General features: G+C 40.7%; 1 protein-coding gene across 1 annotated transcript in view; it reads left to right on the top strand.

Annotated features, from left to right (window-relative positions):
* tll1 (tolloid-like 1) overlaps positions 1-12,354 on the top strand; it is a gene marked incomplete at its 5' end in the record, with an annotated part of 41,144 nt that overhangs the window by 7,552 nt on the left and 21,238 nt on the right. Inside the window, 6 exons of the mRNA XM_079159026.1 lie at positions 7,463-7,585; positions 7,780-7,860; positions 8,796-8,969; positions 9,072-9,189; positions 10,879-11,057; positions 11,608-11,713. Of these exons, the coding sequence (XP_079015152.1) occupies positions 7,463-7,585; positions 7,780-7,860; positions 8,796-8,969; positions 9,072-9,189; positions 10,879-11,057; positions 11,608-11,713 (781 nt within the window). The remainder of the gene's footprint in view (positions 1-7,462; positions 7,586-7,779; positions 7,861-8,795; positions 8,970-9,071; positions 9,190-10,878; positions 11,058-11,607; positions 11,714-12,354) is intronic.

The raw sequence follows: 12,354 nt of genomic DNA, 5'->3' as shown, positions 1-12,354 counted from the left end.
CCCATAAACATTCAGTATTTATTCATTAGGCCAATATTCACTCTCTTTTAGCTGTTTTTTGTCTCTATCATCGAAGACAGTTGAAAATATTGACACTGAGAGCGTTTACAGGGAACCGAAACAGTAAAGTTGTAGGTCTCACCGCTAAAGAATGAGCTGACAAAGCTCCGTAAAGCTGATCAAGATGCAGATTTGGGTGATAACTGTCTGTAGGTTCATCCCGACGATGGACCCTTTCCACATTGCTTTTTTAACAAACACTTCTTGAATATTAGCCAGCTGTGTCTGATTTCATGCCTTAATCTACTGTGTGTGCGTGCACGTGGACTGGCGACAGTCTGTGTATGTAATGTATGTATGCAATATGTTATTTTGTATTTTTTCAACAGCAGACACTGTGTGTTTCCAAGACAAATTTCCTTCGGGACAATAAAGTCTATCTTATCTTATTATCTTATCTTACTTGATTTAGTCATTGTAATCTGTTTACGAAACTCATTACTTAGCAATTAAACTGAAATCAATGTTACAACACACCTCAAAGAAATGAGTCCTCCAATGAGTGAAGCTATGCAGTCACACTTGATCTACAGACTGGAAGACTATCCACCATCCTCACGAAAAATAACATTGCTCTGTGTTATATATATATCTTTCAATTGATCTTTGTTCATGTAAAAGCCTGTTGTCTGCCGGCTCCCTGGGTGCAGACCCAGGACACCCTGACCCGTCACAATGTCTGGCCAAACCCATGACCTGCTGGAGAGGAATCTCAGTGTCACAGTAATGTGATTAGGAGGTTACACCATGCTCTCTGCGTGTGTGTGTCATATGATATTATATTATTTTGTCTCAGACCGAACATGTCTTTGCTTGTTTTCACCTTCAGTTTATGTGGAGTGCTCTTTAAGTGTGTGCTCTACTGAAGTCGCAGTTGTTCATTTTACTGAAAATAAATGAAGCTACAGTACATTGTTTTGTTTTTTTAAATAATAATTTTGTACCTTTTTTTTAAATTTTTATTCAAGTTATTTTAATTCTACTGTGACTTCAGGATTATATTTTGGTGCGCTCTCCGCCGCAATGCTTTTGGTCTTGTGTACTTTCATACAACAGCACACAGTTGCATTCATGGTAAGTTATTTTGCAAAAATAAAAATAGTTACAGTATACCGACAGTGTTTCCCTGTTAATTGGATTTGCCAATGATCAGTCTGGGCTTTATTTCCGGGTTGTTTCATATGTCCCGTTGTTTGCCTCACTGCCCTGCCATCTTTTTTATCTTCATGTGTGAAGAAACTTTGCCTCTCGTGAACTGTAGGCAGACATACACATGAGGGATGGGTTAGGATTTGCAAGTTGTCTAAATAATAAAAAAAGGGAATAGTTTATACGACTATTTGTCTTAATGATCAAACCGTTACCAGTGATTATCAAATAGTATTTTTGCTTGAAATACCCATCCCCAATAGACCAATAGTAAACACAGTGATGTGTTGGTGTAGAGGTGTATGATTGGCTCTTTGTCAGTGCCTGGGACTCTGCCAGCAAAAACATAGTGTGTGTGTGTGTGTGTGTCTGTGTGTGTCAGTGTTTGTTTCAGGGTTGAACTGACGTTACATATACTTAACTCTGCAGATGCACATTAGACATATATGCTAAAGATAATTGGTGGTCAAACTCACATCTTAGCTTGCCTGAGTTGCTGGCAAATCGGAAAATTTGTAATGAAATAACTACATTTTCTCCTTCAGTCCTACGTGATCACACACAGAGACACACATAAACACTACGCTGTTTTCTTCATGATAATTTCATTTTAGGTCACAGAGGTCAAGATTATCTGGTTGTATCTCTCTTTCTGTTTATGTCTCTCATAACACACATACTTGCAGGAGGGTGGAGGTTTGAACATTTTATACTTGGCCTGAGCTTCTACATTTTTCCGTTTTTTTCACTAAAAAGCACATTTCTGACTGATGACATTACAAACTCCAGTTCAGCATCTCATCACATTGCAACACCGTACATGTGTGGCGAAACAAGTGGCACATTGTTATTTCATTTGAAGTACTCACAAAACTATAATTTGTAATCTAGCATAATCCGGCTCGGTAGGTGCAGTAATTAATAATGTACACATTGGACGAGTTCAATGCAGATGCAGGAAGTAGTGTGCCCGATATGTAGAGAGGCGTAAAGTAAGGGTGTGTAGGGTTGGGTTAGTGGATCTGACTTTCATGAAAGACATCGGAGTCTCTCCCTAACGCTAACCATGTCTTAAACACAGTTTACTATTTAGGTTTTATTGGATGGTTTGGGAGAACTTGAAAAACTTGAAAAAGTTTTGCAGAATTGTAAAGTCACGTTTCGGTCCGATGTTAGGGTCGTGTTATCCATTTCTCTCTGCTGTCTATTTGTAATCTCAATAAGTTTCAAACAATTTTGCCAAAGCGTGACAATCCTGCAATCAAAACAAAGACAAAGTTAGTGTCATCCATATAGTGATGATAAACAAATGTGAATGAAGGTAGAGTCGGATATTTGGTTAACAGAGGAAGTAATTGTTTACGTGACGTCCTCAGTAGTCAGTCAGGTCAATGAATGAGTTTTAGCAGATGTCAGGCGAGCCAATGACTGAGCTTGGACAGGCAGTCAATTACTTTTATTATATAATATTGTAAAATGTCAGATTTTAAATGTCTTGTTTTGTCCAACCAACGGTTCAAAACAACTTTAAGCATTAATTGGTTGTCAGAATTGTTGGCAATTAATTTTCTGTTGAATGCCGATCACTCGATTGATGAATAGTTTCAGCTCGACTCAGCAAGTGTAAGGATTGAGTCATTAGCAGTGTGCTGGATTTGACCCTATTTTGACAAAAATGCCCATACATACATGCTACAGGAAAGGGTGATGAGGTTTTGGGGAGTATCATTTTAATGGCCGACACAGCTGGGTAGTATGTTGTATTTTTTCAGGTGCTGTACAGTTTTTGGGCTCTTTCGTTAACCTTGTCACACTTTCAACACAACGGGTTAATGTGGATCAAGCAGCTTGCACAACAATTACTTTTAGAGAAAATCCTCAAACAGGGCCGAGATAATCTCTTTTTAATATCACAGTACGGTCACGGTCGGTTATTTACAGTATAATAATATCACACATGCACATGTGCACGCACACATCTTAGGCCCCCGACAGTGTGACCTTATATTTGCTTAATGAGGAGCTTAGCGAGATGTGTGTGTGTGTGTGTGTCTGTGTGTGTGTGTTTGTGTTAGATGCACAGCAGTGAGTACAGCATGAGTGCATAACTCAGCAGTGCATAATTCTCTACTGTATTGTACTGTAGTGTCTGTAGAATGTCAAAGATAAATCTCTTAACAACACTCATTAAATCAGCAATGTCTGAATGGAAACAATATATTCTTCAGCAGTGGAATCTGGTGCCAGACAAAAGGAATGTAAACATGCAAAGTAAATAACTTCAACATAAGCCTTTAAAAAAAGCCATTCAACCTATGTAAATTTGAGTTATTTATTCATTTAATTCATTCTTTTATTTATTTCATTGTCAGTTGGATTTATAAACTGTTTTTGTATCCTGTTAATGTATCAACAGACTACGATTAAGCATTGAAAAAATGTATGACTGGGCAGATATTGTCTTCATGAGCCACTTATTCATCAGATAAGTGTAATCTGTACATGTAACTTAGTAAGTAAATTTGATTTATACAGCCTGTTTTTTTAACAAAGGTCACAAAGTGCTTTACAATCAACATCAGTGCAGAATAAAAAAAACACCAAGTAAAGCAAAGCACATACAAGAGAGAGAGAAAGAAAAATCTAAAATACGTACTAACATAACGCACTTGCAAACACAGAAAGCATACAGAAATCAGTCACCATCCAGATCAATCATCATTATAGAAAAACAACTTAAAGAAGTTGGTTCTCAGATGCTTTTCACACGGAGCCACTATTGCGACATTTCTTAGCAGGCTGCGGAGTAAACTTGCAGAAAGCCGACAATCAGTCCTGTGTGCCTGAGAAGTCGATCGATACAACACAAACCGATCTGCTCGCTCTCCAAGCAGCCACCATGGTGTGAGCTGCTGGATGCATGTGAGGGAAGTCTGCCTCTCCGTTTGTGTTTGGTGCATTATTCCTGTGAGTGTGTGTTTGCTGCAGTGCCCCTGCTGAAGGGCGAACAGTAAGGCCCTGGTCAGCATGATGTAGGTCTCCTGGGACATCCTGGGGTTTTTGGATCAATACTTTTCCTCCTGCATCTCCCTGCCTCACCGTCCTCACCCCTCCTCACCCACTGGCTTGACTTTGGGCTATTTATGGTATCTCTATGGATTAACAAGACCCCAACAATCAATGGGACAAATTTACTATCACTGTACCCTCCCTCCTCCTCCTCTCGCTTTGTATCTCCTGCTTGCGTAAGCTCCTTTTGTCCTGGAAAAGCTTTAGTCCTTGTAGTTTCTCTTGTTTTCCTGAAATATCTGAAACCATTAGGTGTGTACTGTCACAAAACACGCCGTCCCACAGATAGAAGCAAATGCCCGGGGAATATAATTTCAAAGGCAGCGCCATGTGATACTATCTTAAATGAGAATAGACACGGATGATGATCTTTTGCTGGTGATGTGCGAGTTTCTTTAGGTGTTGAGTGGATTCCTTTTGCACATTTGGTAGTTGTTGTAGCTCGCTATGACACCACTTTGGCAGCGTTGGCAGTAGACGGGAGTGTCAGTAGAAATCGCCCACAATGCAATTTGTACAGCGCCTGTTCAGACCACATCTTAGCACCAGGAATGGTGTAATTGTGTTATTTTTGTGGCTTTATATGGCAGAGTCACACCAACATCAATCAATCTACAGACTCAAATAAACCTCTTTTGTAGATGTTGAGTTTGATTGCTTTACTTTTCAACCCGTGTCTCACTAAATGCAGCCTTTTTTGTAAAAAACATGCACAAGTAAAAGACATTTTATTGCACTTCAAAGTTTGTTACATCTGCACATTTGATTGTTGTATAAATAAAAGTTTTCCAGCTGTAATCACATTACAAAGCACTATAGATACAGTATAATTAATCGATAACAACAAAACACTTGTTTTGAATCAGCTGAATTATAGAGTGTCAGAAAATGTATCAGCAACTATTGACGTCATCAATTAATATTCAAGTCATTTTTCAAACAAAAATGCCATTTCAAGGTTTCAGCATCTCAGATATGAAGATTTGATGCTTTTAATTGTCTGTTATTATAGTAAACTGAATATTTGGGGGGGATTTAGAGTAAGATTAAGAGTTCGAGTAAGTTATACTTAGTATTGTCTACATGAGAGATACATGATATATCATAATAAATACATATAATACAGGAGATACTTCACAGCAGCTCTATCCTGTAGACCAGACGTTATCCTCATATTCAGCTCACCAACATATCATATACTAGCAATCAACAGCACACACTCACAGTCTGTATCTGATATGATTTGTAAACCATCTGTGGTCATTGTGGTTTGCTCCTCTCTTCAACAATAGCTCGGAGTTAAGCACAATGGCACCCTGACCCCCCATTTCCTTTAGTGGCAATCCTGATTAGCTAAGTGACAAGCTTCTCCCGTGCCATTGTTAATGTATTAGTGTCTTGAGTCCCTCTGGAGGGCAGTAACTCCGCTCAGCTAATCATTTTGCGATGGTTATCATTCAGTTGCTCATTGTTGGAGGCTGATAGATGTTTTGGGGGTATGGAAGGAGAAGGAGAGAAGAAAGAAATACACTGGTTGTAGTGGGTCACAAAAGGATGAGGTAGGATGGGGATTGAAGCGGGAGCAACGGGGAAGGTTTTTGTGATTTTACGATTGAGACATTTTCAAACATTTCTTTTAAATCAATCTATCTATCTATCTATCTATCTATCTATCTATCTATCTATCTATCTATCTATCCGTCCATCCATCCAAATATTGTTTTTAATTTCTCAGTTTTTCCACAGACAGCATTGCATTGCTGAGTTGCAGTGCAGTGATAGTAACAAAAAGAGGGAATACCTACTAAAAAAGGCAGACATGTGTTACCCAAGGCTAAGCCAATCAGAGGCCGATTAGGGCAGGTCCGGATTTAAAAAAATCGCCGCCTGCATAAATTAGCTTTGCAGCTATCCGGCTTATCCTTACTCATAGCTCTTCTACTCTCACTTGTTTTAAGTCACTTCATTGCCCGTGTTTTATTTCAGCCTAACATTGTTAGAACAACCGAGCAGCTAATTCTGGTAGCAGGAGCAACGAGTTCAGGGACTACAGACTGTTTGAATGCTGCCTCTCGGCTCTCGCACAGTTTGCAAAAAGCCCCGCCCTCGGTGAAACGGAGAAGAGGAGAGAATGGAAACTAGCGCGGTAGTAAATGACAGCACAATGCATTTAAGACTCTCACACTGGGCTGAAATAAAACGAGCGCACATCAATTAGTAACTAAAATTCCAAACACAGCTTTATAGGTATTTGATTGTAGTATCGGGTGTGTGATTGGAGGGAGTGAAACTTCGATGACTCAGTACTGTGGTATGACAGTGTTGCTGTAACTCAGAGAATCAATAACCAGAGGATTCAATTTATGTGATGACTTCCCCTCAAAAGAAAGCACCTGAGCTCCTTCCTTGTGCGTGTTGGTGTGTCAGCTACTGTAACCTACTGCCCAGCATAGACGTGCACATTGCACCCAATCAAAGGCTCGTGGAGCTCTGCTGCACTGCTGGTCTGAGCGGGTCAAACTGTTAGAACTCGAATTGGACGTAAGCCTGACACAAAACACACAAAACGAAACAGGGCATCATTCTGAAAAAGACCCTTGTTAAAGGGATCCGATTTTGTTTGGGTCCAGTGATTTCAATACCCACATACGGAACAAAAGTGGTCAAAGTGCACTACTTGTAGATTTTTTGTTATTGCTTCCATTTCTGACATGGTAGTAGGAATGCCCTGTCCACACTCGCACGGTAATACTCACACACCTGGGAGCTGCAATAGTACGACCACAGTCTGATTTGTTGACCACTGAGTAGCTGGGGCTTAAAGGCCGTGCTCGAGCACACCTAAGCCATGGTAATAAAGGAGGAGCAAGTGCTGCTCTTTCACTCTACACACTTATCCTGAGTCACTTCCTCTTTGTCAAGCTCCAATTCCCAGTTTGCTACTTTTTCTCAGGATTTTATGAATAGTGAACAAACCACACACAAAAAACAAAACAAACCAGACACATTGTCAGTGGCAAATGAAGAAGAAAGATAATGTCGGCAACGTTTTGAGCCTACCTGGATCTTCGACAAATATTACATTTTTGCTTTTAATATTTATGCCTTCCAGGGATATTGATAATATGTCTGTGATTCTGCTGTTGATTGTGATTGTTACAGGTGTTTTTCTCTTAACTTCCAGCTGCATTCTGGGGCGACATCGCTTTAGACGAAGAGGACCTGCGCATGTTCCAGATTGACCGGACGATAGACCTCACACAGCACACACACATGCACACACACTCCCGGCAGGGGCACACGTCTGGTAAGTGGACTCAACATGTCACTCTCGCTCAGTAATCATCATTTAATGATCTCTCTCATGTTTCCTCTGAAACTCTCTCTCTCATTACCCATCGGCTGCAGAGTAAAGCAGCGTCAATAGGAAGGAAGTAGACAGGGGCCACCTGATATCAGCGTTGTTCGTGTTTTGATTCTTGGCTCTTGTGTGTGTGTCAGGTGGCCTGGAGGAACATGCAGTTTCTAAGAAGAGCGGATCTTTATATCTACTGCTTGATAGAATACGCAGGTTTGGCTTTGGTAAGGACCCTAAACTTTACTTCTCACTCTGATGATGGAGGTTTTAAATGTTTTTGCCAAGAAAATACAAATCCTATATCCTTTACCTTACTACTGACGTACCATAATGGCATCCTAGATCTTCTGGTTTCCATATATTTACATACAGTATGAAAGCCAACTTTTCCGCAAAGCCTAGGAGCTTTGATTCGACTTCTAAAACCCAGCTCTCTGAAACACTTTGAACACACTACGACTACGATTTTATTGATCTACAGTTATTATAACAATGTTCACCTTGTAGCCAGTATCCTTTTTGTAATTTTGGCTCATTATAGCAAGCGAGGAACATCCAAAAATATCAGCCTCAACTTTTCCCCTCAAGAATCCTACGCAAAGCAAAGCGCCATGCTTTATTCTCCACTTTAATGTGAATACAGTTTATATCATGCAAACCGCTGGTCCTTTTAGACTTCTTTCAATGAAGAGTCTCCTTTTCACTGTTCTGACTCAGATTATTTCGTGATGAGAAAGACGGGCACCTCTGAAACACAATCACACCTGATGGAGGCTACAGGCTGAAATGCAGTTTCATAATAATGTGGTTTTCAATACTTGTTTTCCGTCTTTATGCTCTTTGCAAAGAGCAAGTTGATGCACGATTAGATCCAGAACTACAGCATGTTTGAGTTACCTTTTTTAGCCCAACTCAGTAAACATTATAAACTTATTACAATTTGATGTTTAATAAAACAGTGTATTGCACAGCCAGAGCTATCTGACTTTTATTACCCTCTGATCTGAGAACAAACGTAGAAAAAGAACGAGAGTGATCCAATAATCTCACAGCACATTTATTAACTGATATTCATAATAATAGACCAGTAATGTATTCAGTTTGAACACACATAACTTGTGGTAAAGGTAGATTTAACTGTTGTTTCTTGCTCGGTTAGACTACCTCCCCAAGAACTCCAGCAAGGGAGCTGCCAATCCCAAGAGCCAAACTGGGAAAGGTGGGAAGACTGGGAACGTTGTGAAGAGCCGTATTCGTCGAGCGGCCACATCCCGAGCTGAGAGGATATGGCCTGGAGGAGTCATTCCCTACGTCATAGGAGGAAACTTCACTGGTAAGCAACTCTACTGGACCGATGCCCCGTACGGCTCAACAGTAAATTACACACCGACGTGTGATTGTGTAAAAAGGAGGATGTGAAATGCGTGTGTTTCAGGTAGTCAGAGGGCCATGTTCAAGCAGGCCATGCGTCACTGGGAGAAACAGACGTGCGTAACTTTCATTGAGAAGACAGATGAGGAAAGCTACATCGTGTTCACCTACAGACCCTGCGGGTGAGTAGGCTGAACCTCCGTGTGTGGTTGTGTATGAGCGTGTACCTAGAGTTCAGTAGTGACCTTGTCACAGCGAGAGACGATATGGTCACTCAACAATGGCTCCACTTTCCTTCCTGTCCTGCCGCTGTTTCCCCATCCCACCAATCACGCAGCTCACGCTACGTTTTTGTATGTTTTTGCAGGTTTTTTTGTTCGTACGCTGCAGAACTGCATTGTTCTGTCGAGTGGCGGCACGGTGGGGTCATAGTGTGTTTGTACAGAGTGTGAGGTTTTAGAACGGCTGAAATCAGAACGTTTTGGTTTGTCTCTCCAAGCTGTTGTTGTGCAGATGATACAGTAGAAGGAGTCTGACACGTAGGATATTAATATGATACATTAATACATCCATTAGTTGACTAAATGTGAATGAACCAACAGCAATTGGAATAATTGAATAATTAGAGTCGTAAGATTCCAGCATATTAAATATAAAAAATGTTTCTTTTATCATTTGTTATTGTGAATGAAATACTTTTAGTTTTTGACTTTTGGTTGTACAAAAGAACCAATTTGAAAACGTGTTATGCAATATCAAGTTGTGTTATGGTTGCATCATTTTTTATCAAATGTCTTTTTGCATTCAGTTAGTATCGATATGGAAACTCAGTTATTGTATTGTATCGCCTCTAGTATGATACCCAGAGCTACATTTTCGGACTTCTGTGGACTGATCAATAATTGTAAGGCAAAGAGGAGTCTGCAGTAATCTGCATGCTGTTTCTTTGCCCTCAAAATAATATTTAATACCCGCTGAAGATCTTGAACAATCAAAGTGTTGCACTGTTACGGTGGATGTTTTGTCTGAACAAAGAAGCAGATGCTACTGTGTTTATCTTAATATTCCAGCACAGTTACCCAAGACACAAATTCTAAAGTCCATTTCAAATATATCAGGTTTTTAAATGTCATTTAGATGAGTGAAAGATCTGCATGTTAACAGATGATGCCAGTTTTCTCCTGCTTTGTGATTGGCTGGCTGCATCAGAGATTAGACACTTTAATCTGATGTATAAATACCCTGCAGCTTGGATGTGTGACAGAAACAGACAGAGACAGAGAGTAATGCATTCAAAGTATTTTTTTATAACACAACCATAGTTAATTTGATGCACCTGTTTTGGGTGACGTGCTGATACTAGAGCTGCAAATGCTGGAAGAAAAGACTCCATATCTACTCCAGTGACTCCTGATCCTTACCCTGCAATCAGCTCTTTGGATAACTTTAATCAGATTTGTTAGCCTGGCACGGATGTCTCGGCTAACCAGAAAAAAAGACGTGTGTATGCTTTTTGTGTGTGTGTGTGTGTGTGTGTGTGTGTGTGTGTTTGTTCTGTAAGCAGCGATATGTAAATTCTTACAGCTTATTCACATTGGGTTATGAAAGTGCAGCGTTATCGCAGCACTGTATGTAAATAAATCGCTTTCCTTCTGGTCGACGTAGTACGGGGCAGGAAATCCTGAAAAGAGTGCTGCGAACACACAAAGGTGTGTGTGTGTGTGTGTGTGTGTGTGTGTGTGTGTGTGTGTGTGTGTGTGTGTGTGTGTGTGTTCATACAGCACTGCTGATGCTTTTTTTCAACTGCCAAATGTGCAGTAAATATCCTCTGCCTGTCTCCCTGCCCTCAACTTCTTACTGATCCTTACTAGGTGTTGTTCCTATGTGGGCCGTCGAGGCAACGGGCCCCAGGCTATCTCCATAGGCAAGAACTGTGACAAGTTCGGCATCGTTGTGCACGAACTGGGCCACGTCATCGGCTTCTGGCACGAGCACACGCGGCCTGACCGTGACGATCATGTGACCATCATCCGCGACAACATCCAACCAGGTGAGACTAAGGACCCACGATGCACCTGGGTCTCTTGTTAGAGTCATTCAGGGTTGTTTCTAGCTGCAGACAAGTGAGGACGTTTAGGGACAACGTGCATGTGCATGTGTGTGTGTGTGTGTGTTTATTTTTTAATTCACACTAGCGTCCAACCCTGTGTGAGTGTGAATGAGGCTTTTAATGACTGTGAAGTCATCTCGGCCCCCAGACACCTTTTCCTCCCACACACTCCTCTGCACCACAACACAGTCTGACAGGTGTTAAATCAAATTACGCAGCAGTGAATCAGACCTGACACAAGTTTTTGTTTAACATACCAGAGCTCTGCACTACTATGCTCTGTGGGACTACAAGTATTTTGATAAATACCCGAAATCAATGCAGACGTAATCATTTAAATTATGCTTTGTGTGTTCAGGGTTGTGTAAAGAATATATTTGTGTATTCTTTTATTGTTGCACTCTATTTTGTTGATCAAACTAAAACGTTCTACCGCTGCTGTCCTTCCGTGTGTGCGTAATGTGTTTGTATTTGTTTGTGCGGTTCCCAGGCCAGGAGTATAACTTCCTCAAGATGGAGCCAGGGGAGGTCAACTCTCTCGGGGAGCCATATGATTTTGATAGCATCATGCACTACGCCAGGAACACCTTCTCACGGTAACCAGCGGCGCAATCTCATCTCTTGAGTCGTGTTACGTTTACAAAAGAGGTTTTTCCTAAGTTTAAAGTGAGTTACGTTTTTTAAAACAGTGAGGTTTTGAATGTTTCTCTATGTTGATGTTGTGTAGTGTAAGTCATGGCTCAGTGCAACATGTGAAAAATGAATAGAGAAAGACTGCCACTCTTCCTTTTCCTGGGCACAGAGTGAATTGCAACCTACAAACAATTAAACATTAACTGTTTATCATCATCATTGCTGAGCTTGTGATCAACATGCTACAACCTGTAACAAACTAAAGGAATCTTAGCCAGAGACAGTAGTGAAGGGGACGTAGTCAGCTGTAGCACACTTTGGGAGAAACTAAAAATAATCATTTACCTGCACAGTAAAACTTACGGAAACTTGTCAGCATCATGGAATCCCTTCCTATGTTTTCTCCACCATCCAAAATCAGCCAGCTATTTGGTAGTAAGAGCAGTCATGGGTTCACTTTCTATGCTTTCCATGTGAGGATGCTTTTTAATCTCTGCAATACCTTCTCTTATAACCCCGCCTATTCCCTAGGCGGGGGGGGGGGTTAAGATCTGCTCTTTGGACATAAGTGATATAGTTTTGAGGATACGTGGCAGTATGTTTA

Source organism: Pholis gunnellus, assembly GCF_910591455.1.
Source record: "Pholis gunnellus genome assembly, chromosome: 5".
Taxonomy (NCBI): domain Eukaryota; kingdom Metazoa; phylum Chordata; class Actinopteri; order Perciformes; family Pholidae; genus Pholis; species Pholis gunnellus.
Note: the sequence above shows the minus strand (reverse complement) of the source record. Positions and strands in the feature narration are given on the sequence as shown.